Here is a 21,169-nt window from a genome sequence, read left to right as displayed (position 1 = left end):
TGGTTAGACATTTAAAAAGTAATAGTGTTCATTTAAAAAAAAAAATCACTACTTCTCTCTCCCATTTCCCCAAATTTTCCAGTGTTTTGTCTGTTGCCTGGAGAGGGATAATGTGATTGTTGGGAAACACCCTGTTCCTCTGTTTGTTTTAAATCCCCCATACTTCCCCCTGAAAACCTGAAGAATAAAATCCAAATTCTTTAGTCTGGTGTGCACATCACTCCCCACTTGTGGCTCAACCTGCATTTATAGAGCCTTGTAACACACTTTCCTTTCTATGATACTTAGGGCTTACTCTAAGGTTGCAAGATGGGTGTGCAATCAAATTGGCCTGGAGACAAATATTATCTCTGATGTGTAGTAGTGTGTTGCTTTGTGAAATATACTAAATTCTGTGAGTCCCAGTTCTCTGGGGCTGGAGTTGATCAACCCCTGTGTACTTTCTACCTTTACCTGTGGTGATCTAACTCATTCCTCAGGACTAAACACATGCCTCTCATTTCATAAAATTGTTCCACTCTTCCTTCAGTCAAAGATAAGCTTGCTCTCTTCTCTTGATCACATATCCTGTGATCCTTTCATAATGGAACATATTTCATTCCTCCCAGGTTCAGATTTATTTGGGTACTTGTCCAACATGCCCACCCCATGATAAAGACCACAAATCATTCATTTCTCTTTACCTTCACAGAGCCTGACAGTGTGTTATACTTTCTGTTGGCACCTAATTATATTTAGTTAATTCAGTCATTCCTTGTGAAAAATTGCATTTGATCAGGAGCACATATACTGTAGAGTTCTGGCTCTCTAACGATACCAACAGAAAAAAATGGTAGTTGCATCCCAGTTCCTGAAACATATGTGTTTGAAATGTATTTGTTCCTGAACTGTATTTGTTTAGCTGTATGGGGTCTGATGCTAGGTTTTTCTTTTATGAATTTGTATGTTTGCATTTGAATAAGAATTTTTAATTTTCTTTTTCTCGTGTGTATGTAGGTCAAATTTAATGGAACAAGACTCATAGTGTAATATATGCTACATTATGGGTGCTCTCTGAGTATGCTGTAGAAGAGTAATACTTTTCAGAATGAAATAGATTTCATCCTTATGTTACTAAAAAAATCCCTTTCAAACTATTTCATTTATTTTTTAAGTTTATTTATCTATTTTGAGAGAGAGAGAGAAAGACAATGCTGGAGGGGCAGACAGAAGGAGAGAGAGAATCCTGATAGAGCCCGATAGAGTCACACAGAGCTCAAACTCATAGAGATCAATACAAGGCTCAAACTCACATACTGTGAGATCATGACCGGAGCCAAAACCAAGAGTCAGATGCTTAACCGACTGAACCACCCAGGTGCCCCCAAATGATTTTAAATAGTGTTTCTGAAATGTACCTGATCATTAGAACCATCTTAAGGGCACTGGTTGAAGACGTAGATTGCCGTGCTCCACTGGAGTGCCTGGATAAGCAGAATATGCCATCAGCTTGGTTGTCATCGAAGTGCTGTGAGTTTTTAAAGCACAAGCCACCTGAAACCTCTCTCCTTAGGACCCTTCCTGGAGTCCTCCACACGGACGACTTTACATTCATCATATCCAAGTTGATTTCTCCACATGTTCTCTGCCGCTCTGCTTGCCCTTTCTCCCTTGTTCCTCCCCTCACTGATTAGCACAGCCCAGTCATGCCAGCCAGCAACTTGGATGCATTCTTGACTTCGACCCATGCCCGCTCCTGACTTTTCTTGCCACACAACGCCAACTGTACTCCTCTAATGAAAGTCACTGATATTTCTCACCCAGATAAGTTCAAGAGCCTCCCAATACCCTGCAAAAATCTGAATTTGTTTATTCAAAGTATATTTTTGGCTGACCTCCTAGGTATCATAATTCTGATGGTACAAAGATGAATCTGCCCAATCCTTGATCTTAAGGATATTAGAGTTCTGTCGGGCAGCAAATGATCACAATATACAGATGTGGACAAGGTGCCAAATGTATGGTGAAGAAGCTCCCTGAGGAGCCCTATGGGATGCAGGAGTGGTGGCCCTCTGCTCTTCAATAGATGTGGCAGGTCCAGAGATGTATGTATATGCATTTAGATGATCATGTTGTGTCATGGGTGCTGTTTGCATGGTTTTGCACACTCTAGGATCCAAAATCTTGACTCTGGAGGTGCCTGGGTGTCTCAGTCGGTTAAGCATCCAACTCTTGATCTTGGCTCAGATTATGATCTCGAGGTTTGTAAGTTCAAGCCCCATGTTGGGCTCTGCACTGATAGCACAGAGCTTGCTTAGAATTCTGTCCCTCCCTTTCTCTGCTCCACCCCGACTCCCTCCCTCCCTCTTTTTCTCTCTCTCCCAAAATAAATGGATGCCTGGGTGGCTCAGTCGGTTAAGCCTCCAACTTTGGCTCAGGTCATGATCTTTGGTTTGTGAGTTCAAGCCCCGCATTGGGCTCTGTGCTGACAGCTCAGAGCCTGTAGCCTGCTTCAGATTCTGTGTCTCCCTCTCTCTCTGCCCTTCCCATGCTCATGCTCTGTCTCTTTCTCAATAATAAATAAACATTAAAGATTTTAAAAATAAAATAAATCTTGACTGTGTTGGTCAAACTGTATATGTAAATAATTATTTCATAGGACTTATTAACGTGAAAATATTGTGCAGAAACAGTAAACCCACTTTTAGTAATAAGTATGTATATTTCCAAATATATTTCTATATGTGACAAAATAGGAGAGGTGTGAAAGTTTCTGATAGAAACGTCTGCCTCTTGCTTATGAAGCAATTGGTAGACTTTAGCCAGCATGGCTTAGGACACCAGCTCTCTGCTTTCTATATATGATTCTGTATTAAACAGTCACTTTTGACTTATCACAGTCTTGTGATAATCCTTACCCAGTGGCTAAGAGAATGGCCTCTTGCTCTTCTGGTTTCCATTCTCTTCTTTGTCTCCTACTCTGCTCCTGCTTAACAGCTTGTACTGGGAAGCTTGCTCTTTGCTTCAGGATATGCCTCATGTGCTCTGAGCATTTTTCCTGTTCTGGAACATTTTGTTCTGTGCTGTACTGGCAATTCTAAGAATAGTGCCTGACATGTAATAGATGCTCAATTAAAAATTTGCTGATTAGCACTACCAAAAGAAGAAATAAATGCACTGAAAATAGCAAGTGCTGGCAAAGATGTCGAGGAATTAGAGCCTTTGGGCACTGTTGGTGGGAATGTAAAATGGCACAGCTATTATGGGAAGCAGTATAGAAAATTCCTCAAAAAATTAAAAATAGAGTTACTATGTGATCCAACAATCCCACTTCTGGGTATTTATCCAAAAGAATCGAAAACAGGATCTTGAAGAAACACTTACATACCCACAGTCATTGTACATCATTCCCATTAGCCAAGAGAGAGATGGAAGGAACCCAAATGCCCACAGATGGATGAATGGATAAATAAAATGTGGTGTGTATATATATACAGTGGAATATCACTGCCCTTAAAAGAAGAAATTATCACATTCTATTAAGAATGAACCTTGAGGCTATTATGCTAACTAAAAGAAACCAGTCACAAAAAGACAAATACTGCATGATTTCTACATACATGCAGTATCTAGGGTCATTAAACACGGAATCAGAAAGTAGAATGTGGTTATCAGGAGCCAGAGCCAGGGAATAGAGTTGCTATTGAATGAATATAGCTTCATTTTGCAAGATGAAAAGGTTCTAGAGATCTGTTATACAACAATGTGCTTTTAGTTAACAATCTGTACTATACATTAAAAATAGCTAAGATGGAAAAATTTAAGTTCTGTGTTTCTTACCATAATTTTAAAAATATGTTATAGAGAGGATATATAAAAGCAATAAACTTTTAAACCAGAGAAAGATTAAGGATTGTGTTAACTTAAACACAAATTTCAGTTAATAATCACATAGAGATATATGTATAAAATATACATTTGTTAAACCAGAGAGAGATCATACTATCTATCCTTTTACACAATGTGCTTTCCTCACTTAACAACATGGTGGAGACATCTTTCCAGGCAGGTAACCGTAGCCCAACTTCATTGTTTCTAAAGTTAGTATAGAATCCCACTGAATAACACCACAGCTTATGGGGCCCATCTATTAGTGGTGGGTATTTAAGATCTTGCCATTAGAAAGAATATTACTTGCCATTAATTGCCTAAGTCTGCCAAGTAGTCCTAACAGACTGGGTCTTTATCACATGATTCACACGTAAGGCTTTGCTTTCCTTCAAACATGTTCTACCAAATTCTAGTCCCACAAGTGCAAAACTGGTGGTGTGACAACTCCAGTCCTGTCTCTCTAATCAGAGCACTTGGCATCCACGTTCCCTTTGGCAAAGGTGTTCTTGGGGTGCCTGGGTGGCTCAGTTGGTTAAGCATCCAACTCTTGATTTTGGTTCAGGTCATGATCTCACATTTCGTGAGTTCAAGCTCCATGCCGGGCTCTGTAGTAATAGTGCAGAGCCGGGTAGGGATTCTCTCTCTCTCTGTCTCTGGCCTTTCATCACTCTCTCTCTCTCTGTCTCTCTCTTTCTCTCAAAACAAATAAACTTTAAAAAAAAACAAACCCTGTTATTTGCAGGATGCAAATTCAGACAGGATTTTAAAACCTGAATAAGAGTTACCTTTAGGTGGATAAGAACTCTTTATTCCATAGCACCCTGACTCTTCCTTTGTTGGACCATCAGCCATCAATGAGAAGTAGCACGAAGGATTACTGTCTAATAAATTTGTGACCTCTGTTGTGAAGATTACAGTTGCATAATTAGAATTATGCTTTTCAGAGCTTCCAAATTCTCATGAGGCATATTCCCTTTCAGAAGCTTAGGCCTAGAATCTGTAAATATGTTTTTTCCTCCCACTTGAAATCCACCTTGCTAAAATCCGCATGCATATCTGACTATACCAAACTTAATCCTCATTATTTAGTTTAATGTTTAGTGACATTTGAAAGTAATTAGAATATATGCCTTTTCAAAAAGTAGTAACTAAAAATATAGAGTATGAAATTCTCCTTTATTATTAATATTTACAATTTCTTGTATCTACCCACTATCTTGACATAAGTAAATTTACTAAAATAGCTCCCCTGTTAGATTGTGACCCACATAAGGGCAGGGATATCCCTTGTTTTCTGTGTGCCTTGTTCCTGCTTCTAATGCCCACAGTTGGCAGGGTGCCCGCCATCAGTAGGTGAGTATTAACTACTTGTGGAAGGAATGAATGTTTACTGATGGTAGGGACGATGATAACATGGTAATTGTGTAGATATGAGAAGTATATGCATGTGTAATCATACAATACATGCAAATACACATTTATAGCACATTTTAAAATTACATAATATAGGTGAATGGAAAGGCAGCTCCCTCTTGGCCTCCAGAAGGCTCAAAAGTCCAGTCGCTTGGCATAAGACTTTCTCAGCCTGGTGATTTGTCGAGATTCTAAAGAGAGAGAGCACATGAAGCTGGAATCTGCTTTGTACACCTCAGTAGGAAAGGGTAGGTTTTCACTGCTGTCAGGATTGAGTAATGTCAGGATGGACATAAAATAGAGGCCTCGGGCACCCACTGGACAGGGTCCTGAAGACTCTTGAGAAAAGGGACCTATGAAAACACTTTCCTAATTCAGCTTTTTATACGGAACTGGCTTTTTGAGAATTTATATATAAATGTGTATGAAGACATATCTGTATCAATAAGTGTCAATAAGAACAGAAAGAATTTAGGGACTTAATGATCTTTGCAGATTTATATACAGTGCCAAGAAGATAATAGAACATTATTGAAAGAACATTTAGTTCAGTTTTTAAGTATATGTGTGTGTGTGTGTGTGCACACACACACAGACTGCCGGAGGTCGCGCCGGCTCCGACAGGTCCAGGGGTCCCTGAAGGATGGATGGTGTCGGCGAAAGAGAGTGAGAGAGCCCCGAGATCCTTTCTGATCACCAGGCAGGCATCTCTGTCCTGTCGGTTTTGGTGTCTTTATTTATAGGTTAAATGATAACATGACATCAGAAAAAGGAATTTTTACAATGGATAGCTCTTTGTGATAAGATGCTTTGGAAAGTGTACAGAAGCAGGTTTTACAGAAATATTCTTGCAGAACTATTGCAATTATAGTGAGGTTAAGTAAATCTTATAACTAGAGAATTAGGGTATTCTTAGTAAAAGACAGGATACATATTTGTTCTAAGTTAATAACGCTAAGGTTAGGTCATAGGTTAAGTGTATAGATGGGCTAAGAGTCATTCTGTCTGACTCTCAAATGTATGTTTTTGAGTTGGTTAATAAGTTGTTTGTGGAAACCTATTTGATGCTGAATGTGTGAACACCATGGAGGCCCTAAATGTGTCAGCCTTTTGTTTGTGGGTAATGTTTTAGCTACTCTTATCTATCCTCATCCCAGCCACCTGTAAGGGAGGGTGTTTGCAGAAAGTAGGCCTTGGGGAAGGGACTGCCATACATCACCAATTAGGAGAAGGTGTAAGTATTAACTTAAGTTCTGCCCTTATCTGTACCTTAACTCTAAATTAGGCTCTTTGTCTCGTGGCCAGGCTCAGTTGTAATTCTTGTGTTCTTAACCCCCTAAGTCTTGGATCTGCAAGGCCCTTAGGAAGAGCCTTTTGACAATCATCCATAGAGCTTTCATCTAAAATCTCTCTTGTAAAGGCAGGAATATGCTTTTCCTTATGAGGTATCTGTGTTCAGAATATGGGTCTGATATGGAATATTGTGAGGCCTGGTCAATACCAGCACAACATGAGCCAGTAGTAGCAGGAGATACCAGTTTTCATTTCTCATGGCAGTAGCTGTGCAAACACTGCCATTTCCTTGCTGTGACTGCCATCCATAGAGGCCAGTGTGGCTCCCGGCAACACACATATGATTTCAGAAATGGGTATTAGAGAAAAAATTAGCTGTAGAACTTTTATACACATTCTGTGTATGTTGTCCTTCACATTAAGAGATGATGAGAAAGATGGGGCACTGGATGGCTCAGTCGGTTAAGTGTCTGGCTTGGATCATGATCTCATGGTTCGTGGGTTCGATCCCTGCATCAAGCTCTGTGCTGACAGCTCAGAGCCTGGAGCCTGTTTCGTATTCTGTGCTTCCCTCTCTCTCGGCCCCTCCCCCGCTTGTGCTCTGTCTCACTCTCTCTCCCAAAAATAAATAATCATTTAAAAAGATGTTAAAGTGGTGATAAGAAACTTTTATTATATATATAATTATATATGATACTATACTATATATACTATTATATATATATTATATATATATAATATATATATACTATGAAGGTGTATGTGCAAATACTGATTCACCTATACAAAGAAAGAAGTATTTGATTTCCCAGCAACACTAATAGTCATGGTAGTAGTAACAGCTACAGTTTATAACTATGTGCCAGGTACTTTAATCCTCACAACTAGTCCTTGAAATGAGTATTGCTATTCTAACAATCAGATGTGGAAACCCTGACTTATAAGTGATAATTACTCAAGACAACTGGTTAAGTAGGAATGTAGTAAAACACAAGGTGTGAATGACTCAAGTTCATGATTTTATTCACTGTACTCTGCTGCCTCTGCTTTCTGCAAAACCAGCTCATAATTCAAGATTCCATCAAGCCACATGGGAAAAAAAAGATTTTTAGATACTTTTACTAGTTAGCCTTATTCTCAGTGCCAAATCTCAAAAATCTTAAGATCTCTGTTCTGATTTTGCTCTTGTTTTAAAGAAATAACTATTTTTTAAAACTTCTTCTTTTGAAATAACTTTATTTTTAAACAGCCAAAATGTGATTCTATTTTCTTTCCTGGAAATGCTCATTTTAATAGGAGGAATGGATTATAGAATTCTGTGAATCACTTAGGAAAACTGCTTGACAGTTTTGAGCAAACCCTGTGTAACTTTTATGAAACACCTCCAATCAGTTTGTCAGGTACAATCTCCCAAGCACAATCTTTTTTAGATTCCGTTGATTCCATTTTTAGGAGCGCATAACAGTAATAAGGCATGATTCCACAATGTGAAAGCTGTTCTCTCTTTTCCTTTTTAATTGAAGGATCAAGTATTCACACAGGGAGATATCTGCCACATTCAATCATCATCTGGACCTTGGGGGAAAACCCACGCTTGATATTCACATTGCCATGATGTACTGGAAAAAACAAACAAATATGTTTGGAGCATCTATATTCACTATACATGTTATTTTTATGGCACACTAAAGCACTGTTGTTTAATTCTTACAGTAAACAGAATTCTTTGGTGTAAATAGAGATACCTTGTATTAAATTTACATTGTATTGTACTTGTATTGAATTTCCTTGGTTATATATGACAACGTATCGAGCACCCTAGGAAATACAATTTGACATGATGAAGAGGCACAAAGATATATACCCCAGTGGATGTGCTTTATGGACAATTATGATTCAGCTTCCCTGTGAAAATTAAACACCTCAAAAATTCTACCATTGCAGAAAGCAAAAGGTGCAAACTTGAAACTGCTTACCAGAGAGAGCTGATGGGAATTAACTATCCATTTTGTGGATTATCCGCTGAAGAACTGAATTTGTAAAACTGGATTAAATAACCTGATCCCTGTTACCACATAGGACAGTATTGTTGATTTTTGGTATAGCCATCTTGCCGATTATTAGCACAAGAGAAAAACACAAAACAGGGCAATGGCGTAAAATAAATCACCATAATTGTTTTATGTTAGATGTATATATTTTGTGGCCTCTCTGGATCAGCTCTTCACACTTCCATTCAGTCCTGTAGCCTACAAGGCTGACCTTTCCGCCCTGCGTCAATGGGCTTCCTCTTTCTCTGGCTTCCTTTTGGTTTGTCCCTGGGAGGCAGCAGCAGCAGCAAGAGATACAAGTGTGGGAAGAGAATGGAACCTCACAATTTAAAGCCTTTGTTTCCATTCTTCTTTGCTCTGGGCTCCAGGGCTATAATACTCCACCAAAGGCTCACAGTTCATGAGACCCCACATCAGGTCTGTGCTGACAGCATGGAGCCTGCTTGGGATTCTCTCTCTCCCTCTTTTTCTGCCCCTTACCTGCTCATGTGTGCACTCACTCTCTCTCTCTCTCAAACAAATAAACATTAAAAAAAAAAAAAAACCTTTCTCAAACTTATTTCTCCCCTCTGTAAAGGAAAACTGAAAGCCTTTTTGCCTTGAAAGGGTTTTTCTGAGGATTGATAGTACTTGATTTTAAAACATGAATACTGTTAAGTTTTCAGCATAAACTTGCTCTGCGTTTCCAGTGTCTGCCTTTCCTTACCTTTCATGCTTCTCTACATAACACCTTTTATTTTATATTTTTATTAAATGTTTGATTTTCAGATAGCTATAGATGCACACGCAGTCGTAAGGAATTATGCAGAGAGATCTCAGTGACCTTTGCCCACTTTTCCCGAAAGGCGACATATTGCGAAACTATAGTACGCTATCACAACTATGATTTTGGCACTGGTATGAAACAGAGGTTTGACTTTATTTTTAATCCTCAAATTGGCAAACAGCCCCTTCTTAAGCCAGTAGCATAGAGGTAAGTTAGTTCTTTGGTAGCAGGCTTTTGTGAATTTCTCAGTTTTGTGAGTTTTTGTGAGTCCCTCTCGGACTAAGGGGGATAGACCCTCCTCTTCTTTGACTAGTGACCTGCTACATCATCCTGCAGTCTAATCCACCTCAGCCCTAAGCATCATAAATTTGTTTTATTAAAGAAGATAAAGTAGGGGCACCTGGGTGGCTCAGCCGGTTAAGCGTCCAACTTCGGCACAGGTCATGATCTCGCAGTTCGTGGGTTCAAGCCCTGCATTGGGCTCTGTGCTGACAGCTCAGAGCCTGGAGCCTGTTTCAGATTCTGTGTCTCCCTCTCTCTCTGCCCCTCCCCCACTCATGCTCTGTTTCTGTCTCAATAATAAATAGAAACATTTTTTAAAAATTTAAAAAAAAAGAAAAAGTATATAAACTGTTAAAGGTGTTTCTTTCTTAGAATTTCACACTACTGCTGCAATGTGCCATCCCCACATACCTGCCTCAGTTACAACGAGTTACGATATATTCAAGAAAAAGTGCCTTTAAAAATTAGAGTTTTTTCCTTGTGAGCTTTTCAGCTGCCCTTCTTCTCCCCACCTCCATGGTCTTCCCTACTCCAATCGATTGCAGTATGTGACTCTAGATTAATTCTTCTAAATACAGCGTTTATTTTGCCCTTAGTCAGAACACAAAAATGTCCATGGGTCTCCTGTGTATCATAAAATCCCATATCCTTGGAATGGCATTCAAGGCTCAAACCCCCTTTTCTGTTAGACTTTTACCAGTTATGACAATAACAACAAAATACTGATCTATTCTGGATATCTTTACCATACCTTGTGCTTTCTGGCTTCTAGGCATTGCCAAATGTCCTGTCCCCACCAGGAACAGCTTCTTGAGCCATGGCCTTTTCACATTTCACCCGTTACGGAAAACCCATGGAAACCCAGACTGCTCTAAAAAGTGTTCAGGACTCACTGTAGCCAGGGCGATTGCCCCTGCTCGGAGTTCCCATATGTCTACGCCATTTGTGGGGCACAGAGTTTTTGTGGCACCAATAGCTTTTATTCAACTCTCTAATTATTGTTTCATTAGACCTCTGTTTAACTTTTTTCTGACTTCCGTACATGCAGATATTAGTTTTCATTCTTTCTATCCCACAATGTACCAAGCATAGAACCTTTGAGGAATTGACTTCCAATACATATGTATTAATCTTTCACTGAGGCTCAACTCAATTGCTTTTAGGGCCAGAACTGTTTATCAGTTCTTAATTTGAGAGGAATTCCTAAATACTTTAGTAGAGGAAGTTAGGCTGGAAATTAAGAAGAACAGGAGTAGGAGGGGGCTGGGATTGCCAGCTTCCAACCCTGGAACCATTTCAACTATTTGTGTGTCCCTGGGAAATAGCCTCTCTAGGACTCCCTTCCCTTGAGTCTACAATAAGGCCAATAACACCTCTGATTTCTTGATGTTAGAGTTAATGGAAATGATTCACATAAAGTGTATAGCCTACTGTCTGGCTCAAAGTTAAGTGTTCAGTGTATTTTTAAGTAATAAAGTATTTTATAATTTCAAAAATACTTACACAGCATTTTAAGAACTTGGCATTTTACTTTTCTCAAAGCTATTCATATGTGTCCTGTACTCGACTCAAAGAAGGAAAGTATCTCCTTAGGCTTCACTTAAAATTTCCACTGGATTATATTCATTAGTTTTTGTAATACGCTTTGGGAATCAATGACAGTTGTTGTCTTAATGCATAGTTTAGACTTATTACTTACTAAATGTATATTTTTGGAACTGATTTATAGAATATTTCACATAATTCTACTTTTATTTACATTAAAAAGTCTGCTAATGAAGACAAGTTATGACATCTGCCTGCATATCTTGGTAAGAAATGGATTGTTACCTTCAAATTGCCTCTCTTATTGTCTACAAATTTACCAGGAAATTTGGCTGTATGTCCTTGACTCAGGAATTTATAGTTAATGACCTTGCCCAAATCAGATCAAAGGAAATGCACTTGTCTCAGGCTCCTTTTTTGGTAGTTAATGTAGTCACCAGCACTAAACTACAGTGGTACCCTGCTTTGGCCTAACCTTGAGATATGGTGATTAGCTGGTAAGACCTGGACCTAAGGGCAGAACACCCAGAGAGACCAGCATCACAGGTCTGTTCCAGCCTCACAATATGCTTACATTGATCCCAGCTCCCTGATGGTGAGATGGGGAAGTCTCATCTTCCTAGGATGCAGCGAAGGCCTGATTGACCGCTGATTACATGTGGCACGTTCAGATATGTGATCTGAAAAATGGCCGTCTGTCTGCAGTGTGAAGAATGAGTTGTATGGGAACATGAATAATGCATCAGAACATGTGGGTGGCTATTATATTCAGGTATGAGATGATGGCAGAATGGACTCCATGGCCGTGGGTATGGAGACAGGTGAAGATCAATTGGGAATGTGAAGTCTATAAGTCTCAGTAATGGAGTTGGTATGGTGGGGGACGGAGAGGAGAGTGTCCAATATGACTTAAAGGTTAGACTACACTCACCCAGTGTATATTTGGATCCTACAATTAGAATCTACAATTGATCTTTTAGCTCTTCCTACAAACGCTGTCAAATAGTGGTTACCTACAGAATAATGGGTAACTCAGTATTGTGCGCGCGTGCGCGTGTGTGTGTGTGTGTGTGTGATGTCACCTGCACAAAAGATGGACTTCGGTCTCACCCACCTCTCAATTTGATGCATCCTAGATACTAAAAAGTTTCTGAGCAGTTGAATTAACTGTCACAAATCTCACTTAATTTTATTCTCAGCTCATTTGCCATGTGCTCGTCTTACTCTAAGCCCTTCTTTTAGTAACTGTCTATTATTTCTTTATCCATAGTTCCAGATTTCATGGTTTCTAGTTTCTTAGCATAGCTTGCTAGCAGTTGGCTTGCTTGAGTCAGGTACACAAAACAAAGAAGAAATTTTTGAGAGACTGTCAGTGAGGGAGGAAGGAGGGGGAACTCAAAGAGGAGACATGAGAATGGATTAAGTATAGCCACGGAGTGATGTGAAGGGTAAAAGCTAGGCAAGTACCCCATATCTCATCGGTCCCTGAGGGTGTTACCGAATTAGAGAATATAGTCTTTGATGTACATAATGCACAGATTGAGTCATCACAAGATGATTCAATTATATTCATTATAGTCTGTGGGAAGACAGGTAAGGACCATGTAGTGCTTGCTAGAAAGATTTCCTTTAAAAATGGTTAAGATTCTTAAAGTTTGTACTTAAGGAAAGAGATTTAGTTGTAACAAAAATTAACTTCTGTGAAATATGCCATTTCCCAATAGGTCAGATAAATGAGATATTATGCACATAATCCTAGCATAAAAGAAATTCCCTGTTCCCCAATTATGTAAGAAAACGGAAATATTGATTTGGGTACTTTCTATTTCATTGTCGAAAAGCAGGTCAAGCAGATAGCATTTCAAGGGTCTTACAATTTCTTTAAGAGCTTCCGCAACACGTTATTTGCACATAAGATTTTTTTGGTGAGGATTAAGTGATTGCTTAGCAGAGTGCCTGGCCCATCATAATTTCTTATCGTTATTATTACTGTGATTTTATCCATTTTTCTTCTCTTAAATTTTCTGTGACTATTTAGTTTTACACTATATATCTTACATTTCTTAGTTTTAATTCACTTGTGCTTTTTTGAGTCAAGTATTAAATGGCATTAAATTGAATACTTTCTGTGGGTATTCTCAGAGTTCTCACAGATGGTCGTACTAGAATAAAGGAGAACAGATGTTGGCAGCTGTAGTTTTTTTGCATGTAGCCATAGTGCTATGTGACAGTAAAATACTCTTTCTCCCAAATTTGGAAACAAGGGAAATAGACTTTCTCTTAAAAGATAAGGCATGCAAAGTTATCCTCGGAAGGAAAAAGGAGTCAGAATGGTAGCTTTATTTAAAAAGTATTAACTCATTTAAGTACAAATAACTTTAATCTTAAAGGTGTACTGACCAGGATCTAACTAGTAAAACAGAAAATGTTCTAGAAATAATACTTTATTTATTTAGGTTTATTTATTTTGAGAAAGAGAGAAATGGCACAAGTAGGGGAGAAGCAGAGAGAGGGAGAGAGAGTATCCCAAACAGGCTCTGAGCCTACAGTGTACCTACAAGTGCACTGTAGGCGCAGAGCCTGATGTGGGGCTCGAACTCACGAATCATGAGACCATGACCTGAGCGGAAACCAAGAGTCAGGCACTTAATTGACTCAGCCACCCAGACACCCCCAAGGCAGGCTGTATTTTATAGAAGGAGTTGGTGGCAAATGTGTTGGAAGTGCTGCAGAAGCAAAGGAGGTGATTTTCAGAGAGCTGCTAACTTCCCAGGTCTTCAGCCCCCCCGTCCACCCCAGCTACTGCTAGCTGCCAGGTTTGCTGATTTGATGCTTGAACCTTCAAGATGTGCTCCCCCAGCCTGAGCTCCAGTGCCACCGAGAGTCCATGGCTGAAGAAGTTGGGAATACAGAAGAGGCATTTCTGCTGTCTGGACTGCTTGAGGCCACAGCTGCTTTGCCTCTCTGCTGACCTCACAACAGTCAGCAAAAGCCTCAGCTCTCAGAGCCGGAAGCTGGACGTTTTCTTTCTCCCTGTTTCTGCCCTCCTTGCAGCGCCTCCCATGGTGAAATCAAGAAGGAAGCCAACGAGCAAGATGGCTGCAAATGTAGAGTATGGGCTCTTAGGCTCAGCACACAGAGCAGACTGTAGGTGTGTGGATGTGGGGCTATGGGTAGATGAATTTGATGAATAACCACCCATCCACACTCCTCTTCCTTCCATTACCTTCCATGACCAGCAGTAACCACTGCATGCTTCTGCCTGACATCCTACTGTGCTTCTACAAGAAGATGCTCTCACTCTCTGTCGCCACATTCGCATGTGGGTGGTGTCAATTCCCCCCTTGAGTGTAGACACAGCCCTCCTGGATAGTCTGCAACTTAAAAACTAAGATAAAATGAATACCCACTAACTTTCTTGAGTTATATAAGTCAGTAGATGAAAGGAGGAGAGAAAATTCATTATTCTGTACAAATCTTTATGTAATATGAAAGAAATAAAGCATAGTAACACCTACAACTCTCATTTCCGTAACTATCATAAGGCTGCAGTTGATATTTATAACTTCTTTCCTTTGCCTTCGGCCACTAGCTCATCTGTTTGGGATTCTTGACCTAGTAAGACAACCTGAACCTTCATTACTAAAAGGTTTATGTCCTTAGGGTCAGTGTGCAGCAGGAAGCTAATTTCTATGTAGTAATTTTTTTTTCTTACCTATTGATATAGCTGCATGAGGGTCCCAAATTGCCAGGTAATATTCTCAGTTTCCAATTTAGTGGTATCTCAGTTTTAGTCCACAATATAGTATTCCTCTTTGTGGCTAGAGAAAGGAAAAATATTTTCTGTAGGTTATTAACTATAATAATGAGAGAAAACACTCTGACTACCTTCTCTTGATTTCCATTTCCATATTTCTCACTATAGAAAAGCCAGTATCAAATATTGACCGCCTAGTTAAAATCAGATGCAGCATCCTATAGGGAAACCCCCCCTCCCAAACACACACACAGAAATCCACAGGCGGTATCACCCAGCCTCTGCTGTAATGTAGGTCTCAGGAGGCTGTTCCAGAAATCTCTTAGGATACGGATTAATAATGTATACTGTAAGATGAGTAACTTTTATGGTGTTAGCTCACACCTTACTTCTTTTGTTATAAACTAATTTTTATATCAAAAGCAAATTTGTGAAGGATAGCCTGACAATGAGTGTAGCATTCTAGAAGTTTGCAGATGATGGTGCTCCCAAACATCATGAGCAGGTTCTGGAATTGAGCAATTTCATCCCAGGATAAAGGGACACTGGGGAAAAATCTGGTGTCATGATCGCACTGGTAAGGCTACCCCTGATGTGATGATGAGTGAAGGTTTGACTTTGTTAGAGTCTTTTGTTTCAAAACTCATTCCTTCTCCAAATCTTCCATCTTGGAGCTATTTTCTAATACCATCTTTTTACCAAGTCTCTTTTCATATTTCAGGTGGCTCAGTATCTCTTTCCTGTAGCCTTACATTTTCCCTCTATATTGGATGCTGATACTTTGCTATGCTGTGTGTTCATTAATTTATTCATTTAATCAATAGATATTAAGTGCCTACTATGTTTTTGGCATGGTGATAAGCTCTAGAAATACACAGGTGAGGAAGAGTCAAGATTGTCTGAGGATACTATTGTTGGGCAATTCTATGCCACTGTGAAATTAATTTTACTTTTAAAGAGGTTTCAATTTAGGCATGTAAGCAAAATTTTGTTTTTCATCAAATAATGCTTGATCAGTTTGGGGATTCTGTAATTCCAGTGAACATAGATTCCTATTTTCCTTCAAGTGTAAATATGTTGAGTGAATAATTCAAATGATTGTATTCAATAACTGTGTAATTTCCTATATCTCTACTAGTTGTTTTCATGAAAAGTCACATAATTTTCCTTCTCATATAAATTTAATTGATCATTAAAAACAACAAATCATAGTTTCTCCAAACCATTCTTGATTGTCCCGTGAACAGAATTTGTACAATTTGTGCCTGGCTTTTATATTTAGGTTATGTAATACTGTAGTTGAGAGCATGAGTGTTGGAGCCAAACTTCCTACGTTCAATTCCTGACTCCAGCATTTGTCACTTATGTGACTCTGGACAAGCTACTTAGTTGGTCGATGCCTGAATTTCCTCTCCTGTAAAATGGTGATAATAACTCTGCCTCTATTTTTGGAATGCTGCTAGGGGAGGGTCAGAAAGAAGTTCATACACAACAGGTGTTTAAAACAGGGCTGGACACTTTCCTGAATAATATATAATGCATTAACAAATAAAGTCATTTGACTTCTAGAGCACATCGACTAAGTATATCATTTTAGAAAGGAATAAAAATTATAAATATACTTAATTTATTCATATTTGATCTGGAACACAGATAGCAGCAGTTAACATGATGAAATAAGAAGAGTCCATACTGGGACTCTTGGGTTCTATTTCCGTCTCTCTATAATCAGCTCAATAATTTGATATTTAAGAGTTTAATGCCGGTTTTATCCTTTCGAAAGAGACAGGGCTCAGATCAGGGAAAATACCAGTTACTATAATTTAGTAATTTCATGAAATTAGAAATCATATCAAGAAGTGCTTGCTTTCTTAAGACATTCTTTGCTGTTGTCTGGGAAGTCGTACTAAAAGACAATGATTATCTTCCCAGGTGTTATCACAAGCTATGGACTATATCTAGATGGTGTATTAATTCAGAATTCCTCAGAACTCAGCTGTCATGCTTATGGATTTGCTCCTTGGAGCTTACATTCCTTCAGAGTCCAAGCATGCACGGCCAAAGGTTGTGCTCTGGGCCCACTGGTGAGTATGTGCATTTACATTCTGGGAATGTACTGAGTGTCCGATGACAGTGAATATCAAGGAAGAAGTAAGTGGTGGTGACTCACTCTGCACAGCTAGGCTTTCAAGCAGGATAGGAGATGTTCTTTTTATAAAATTTTATTTGAGGCTTAGAAAGATTTTATATTCAACATAAACTTCAAGACTGCCCATAGATCTTTGTCTATATAGGACAAAATCTATATGTCACTGAAATTTTTAAAGGCAAGTTGGCCAGTTTAGCAGAAATACAATTTTGTTTAATTGAATGACCTGTGTCAAGTAGATGTTTTTCTTTCTAATAATGGTCTCAACAGCTAAGTAAGTTATGATTAAAAAGTGAAAATAGTTGAAAGTCCATAATTGCCACGATATGGCAACATTACTGCCCATCAAGTAGGTCAATCAATTAAAGGGTCGAGCTTGCCTCATCTATTAGAATCAGATATATTTATATCATGAGTGTGATATAGTTTCAAAGAACAGTATTTAAAATTGTGTTAATATTAGCTGTTGATATCCACATTTCATAAATCTGTAGTGTCTATCTGTAATTCATTAGCAGTTAAGAGATTGACAAATCATGCATTTTATTTTTTATTTAATTTTTAAAACTCAATAGTACAGAATTGTCATTGACTGGCATGCCATTCTTTAGTTTCAAAACATCCCATTTTATTTTTGTGCATTTTCCTTAATTAGATTTAGCTTCTTTTAAGGGAAATGCTCATTACTTTTAGATATTTTTTGGCAATGTTTGCTAATGCTCTACCATTTTAATGCACTCTGTCTTCATTGAAGAGTGTATTATATAAATATTACCTTGAAAAGCAGCTCTACAGTTTAATTTTGGCTTCCTTATTTTTGATCACACCTCCCATTTCGTTTCAGAGATTGGTTGCTTTCCAAACTGCTAACATCATCCATCGGTACAGCTGAACTGTAGTCTTTATTGCCATTAAGTATTTTATAGCTCAGACCCTCTGATGGTTACTTACTCTTAAAAGCAGGAATGGCAATAGGCCAGCTTTTCTTCTCCATTCAAAAGAAAAGGAAAAAAAAAAAAACATGAGCACACTTCACATGAGCTTGCAACCTAGACTTTTTCAAAAATATAAACCACAGATTGGTTCTGGCTGCTAAATTGGCCCCCACACTGTCTCCTGATCTCCTGGCAACTTTAAACAAGGGGGACACAGTTATTGATCTGCGTGCTGTGCAGATAAGACAGTGGGTGGTGTTAACCTTAGGAAATCAAATGCCACAATGCCCTGATGAGAATGGGGAGAACAGAATTGGATGGTAAAACCTACTCTGCTGGCCTTCTGCATTCCAGACTCAGTCCTGACGTAAAGCACAGCTATTTTCTCCTCTTGCTACTTTTCTTTCTCCTGTGCTCAGTATGCAAACGCTTTTCCCAAGTCAATGATCCATCTCTAATCACTGGGATTGAACAGCGTCTTTATTTAGAACAAGTCAACTATATGCTGCCGAGAAGTTAAAACCTATGGTCTTCAACTGATTTCTATAATGTTTGTGTACCAGCTACAGTACATATTGTGCCCTGAAGAGATTACATACCTGAATATTCTAAATTACCTTGGTTATCTATCACAGGCATGAAGGATAGTACAGACTCAGATACATACATCACTGAAGGTTATTCTTTATCTAAAACCCAATATTATGACCGGTGTTTCATTGACATTAAAAAAAATCATGATTTCTTTTTTTAAATCTTTTGCTGGCAGAAATTGAAAAATTAACTTTTGAGAATCAATTTTTTGCTCACCTTATAACATTTTTAAATGATAATTCTTAGATTTTAGAAAGAGAAGCCTGTTTGTTTTGCATCTTTTATATATTTAATATCATTGTTTTTCATGCATGCAGGGAGATACTATTCTCTGTTTATGGTGACAAATATGCTCTGGTCCTGAATGTGGTATGGGTCACCCTCAAAACTGCCAAGTTGATATAATAAAGGGAAAATTGTAAAAACAAAAAAAGGACAAATTCCATAAAATGGAATATTTAAAAAATGAAAATGCATATATTCCATATTTCTACCATTTTAGTGCAGTTTTAGCTCAATGTGTTTTGTTTCTAGCCTAAGTTTATGACCTCTTGTTTGTGATTCCAAATGAACCCATTTGCAAGAAGAGTTTTTGTGGTCTGTTCAGATCTCATTCATTTGCACATGTTTCTGGCTCTTTGAGAAATTCCAGTGTTAAAAAGAGTTTATAATGCCTTCGATTCTGCTTTTAAGATGCTAATATGCATTGTCATATTTAATCCAGTAACTGAGGTTTTATTAATGTTGAAAATAAATAAATATTAACAGAAAATGCAACAGAGAATCACTTTGCAAAAGGATTCCCTGCTTTCAAAGATATTGTTGAATTAGAGAGAAACTCTTCACATTTCGTTTCTCTATAAGTAAGATGCATTGAATTTATCCATAGAATAACCACTTGGCCTTTTCCTCCACTTAGCCAATGTTAGATAACCCTGGTGGAGTCTAAGATTGGGAATTTTATGACTGTGTCTGGCCTAGGAACATTCATTGGATTCGATTCTCCAAGGACCCTTTTAAGGATGAAATGTGAAACTATAGGTCACTGCAGGGTGATACAGTTAAAATGCTGCTTTGGTTTCTTGGTGATGACATGTTTCTACACATAAACACACCTAAACGAACATACACTCATACAAATCTTTTCACATTTATTTTTTACAAAGAAGCAAATTAGTTATTTAAGACATCTAAATCGTAATGGCAACATGCAGTTGACAAGAAAATCCTATATGGGAAATCTATCCTAAACCTGCTATTATTCCCTGTGCCTCCTTGGGAAACATACTTCTTTTACTAAACCTCAGATTTTTCAACTATTACAAAAGGGGGGAAAAAAAGTACCCACTTTAAAAGGGATGGCTATAAAATTTTGAATGAAATATTTATGCAAGGATTTCTGGTACATGATAGGAGTTTTATTAATGATGAAAATTTTATTAAAATGTTTATATATTTTCATTGTGCATTTGTTCTCAAAATAATTATTTTTTCCTGTGTCAAGGGAGGTTTTCAGGTAAAAGCTAAGCCAGTCTTCCAGGATATATTTTCCTTAACACTCTTTTTAAGGCAAGGTAGATAAACAGGAGGTAAATTTTTTTTAAGGACTGAGTCAAAGCAAAATAGTATAATTGCTAAGTTTAATGTAGCATAAAAACTGAGGTATTTATCCAGATACTTAAAGAAAAATTTTAAAATCTATCATTTTGAATTAACCAGATGTTTGAGGATAATAATATAATTATCTGGAATTGCCCTTAATTCTTCAACTTTTGAATCTCATTTTACTTGGAACCCTTTAAAATCATTTTCTATGCAATAATTTGAATTATATACATAGACATAATGAAAGCAATTGCATTGTTATGAAATATTAAAATGATGAATTGATATTTTTCCAGTAAGTTTCTTTACCATTTTTTTTGTACCTAGCTATTAGACTAAAAAAAAAAAATAATGAGCAGGAGTTATAGATCTAAAGAACCCCATAGCCTTTCTCAGATGAAAATAAAACATGTCGTGACCTCATACTTATTAAAAATTAACACTCTGTCTTTTTCACATTTATTTTCATAATTGGGAAAGTGTATTCGCCCTAACAAATGAAGGTTTCATAATTGAGAATATTTGCCTGCCTAAGGATTTCGTGTTTGATCACCTTCTTGTGAGGCATGAGCCTTTACTTTAAGAATAAGGTCAAAATTATCAACATATTCAATAAATCTTAAAAGGTCAAACATTTATGAGTGATGCTTATGAGTTTGTGGTGATTAGTTAACAAATTTAAGCCAGTTATTAGAATATGCTAACATATTTTGAACCCCTTTCTAATTTCTTGCCACTTTTGTTATCCTCTGGTCGCCTAGTCATTTTCTAGATTTAGCCACTAAAATCTTTCTGGCCCCTGTGCAGTTAGGGATTACATTTTATTTCAGAGTCCTTCTCTTTAACTAATTCATCTTTTGCTCTTTTCTGCATAAGTTCATTAGCACTATATTAATGAAATTTTCAACT

General features: G+C 37.9%; 1 protein-coding gene across 1 annotated transcript in view; it reads left to right on the top strand.

Annotated features, from left to right (window-relative positions):
• USH2A (usherin) overlaps positions 1-21,169 on the top strand; it is a 717,315-nt gene that overhangs the window by 367,519 nt on the left and 328,627 nt on the right. Inside the window, exon 35 of the mRNA XM_077759473.1 lies at positions 16,910-17,061. Within this exon, the coding sequence (XP_077615599.1) occupies positions 16,910-17,061 (152 nt within the window). The remainder of the gene's footprint in view (positions 1-16,909; positions 17,062-21,169) is intronic.

The sequence above is a fragment of the Crocuta crocuta genome, unplaced genomic scaffold (genome assembly GCF_008692635.1).
Source record: "Crocuta crocuta isolate KB4526 unplaced genomic scaffold, BGI_CrCroc_1.0 scaffold556, whole genome shotgun sequence".
NCBI classification, from domain to species: domain Eukaryota; kingdom Metazoa; phylum Chordata; class Mammalia; order Carnivora; family Hyaenidae; genus Crocuta; species Crocuta crocuta.
Note: the sequence above shows the minus strand (reverse complement) of the source record. Positions and strands in the feature narration are given on the sequence as shown.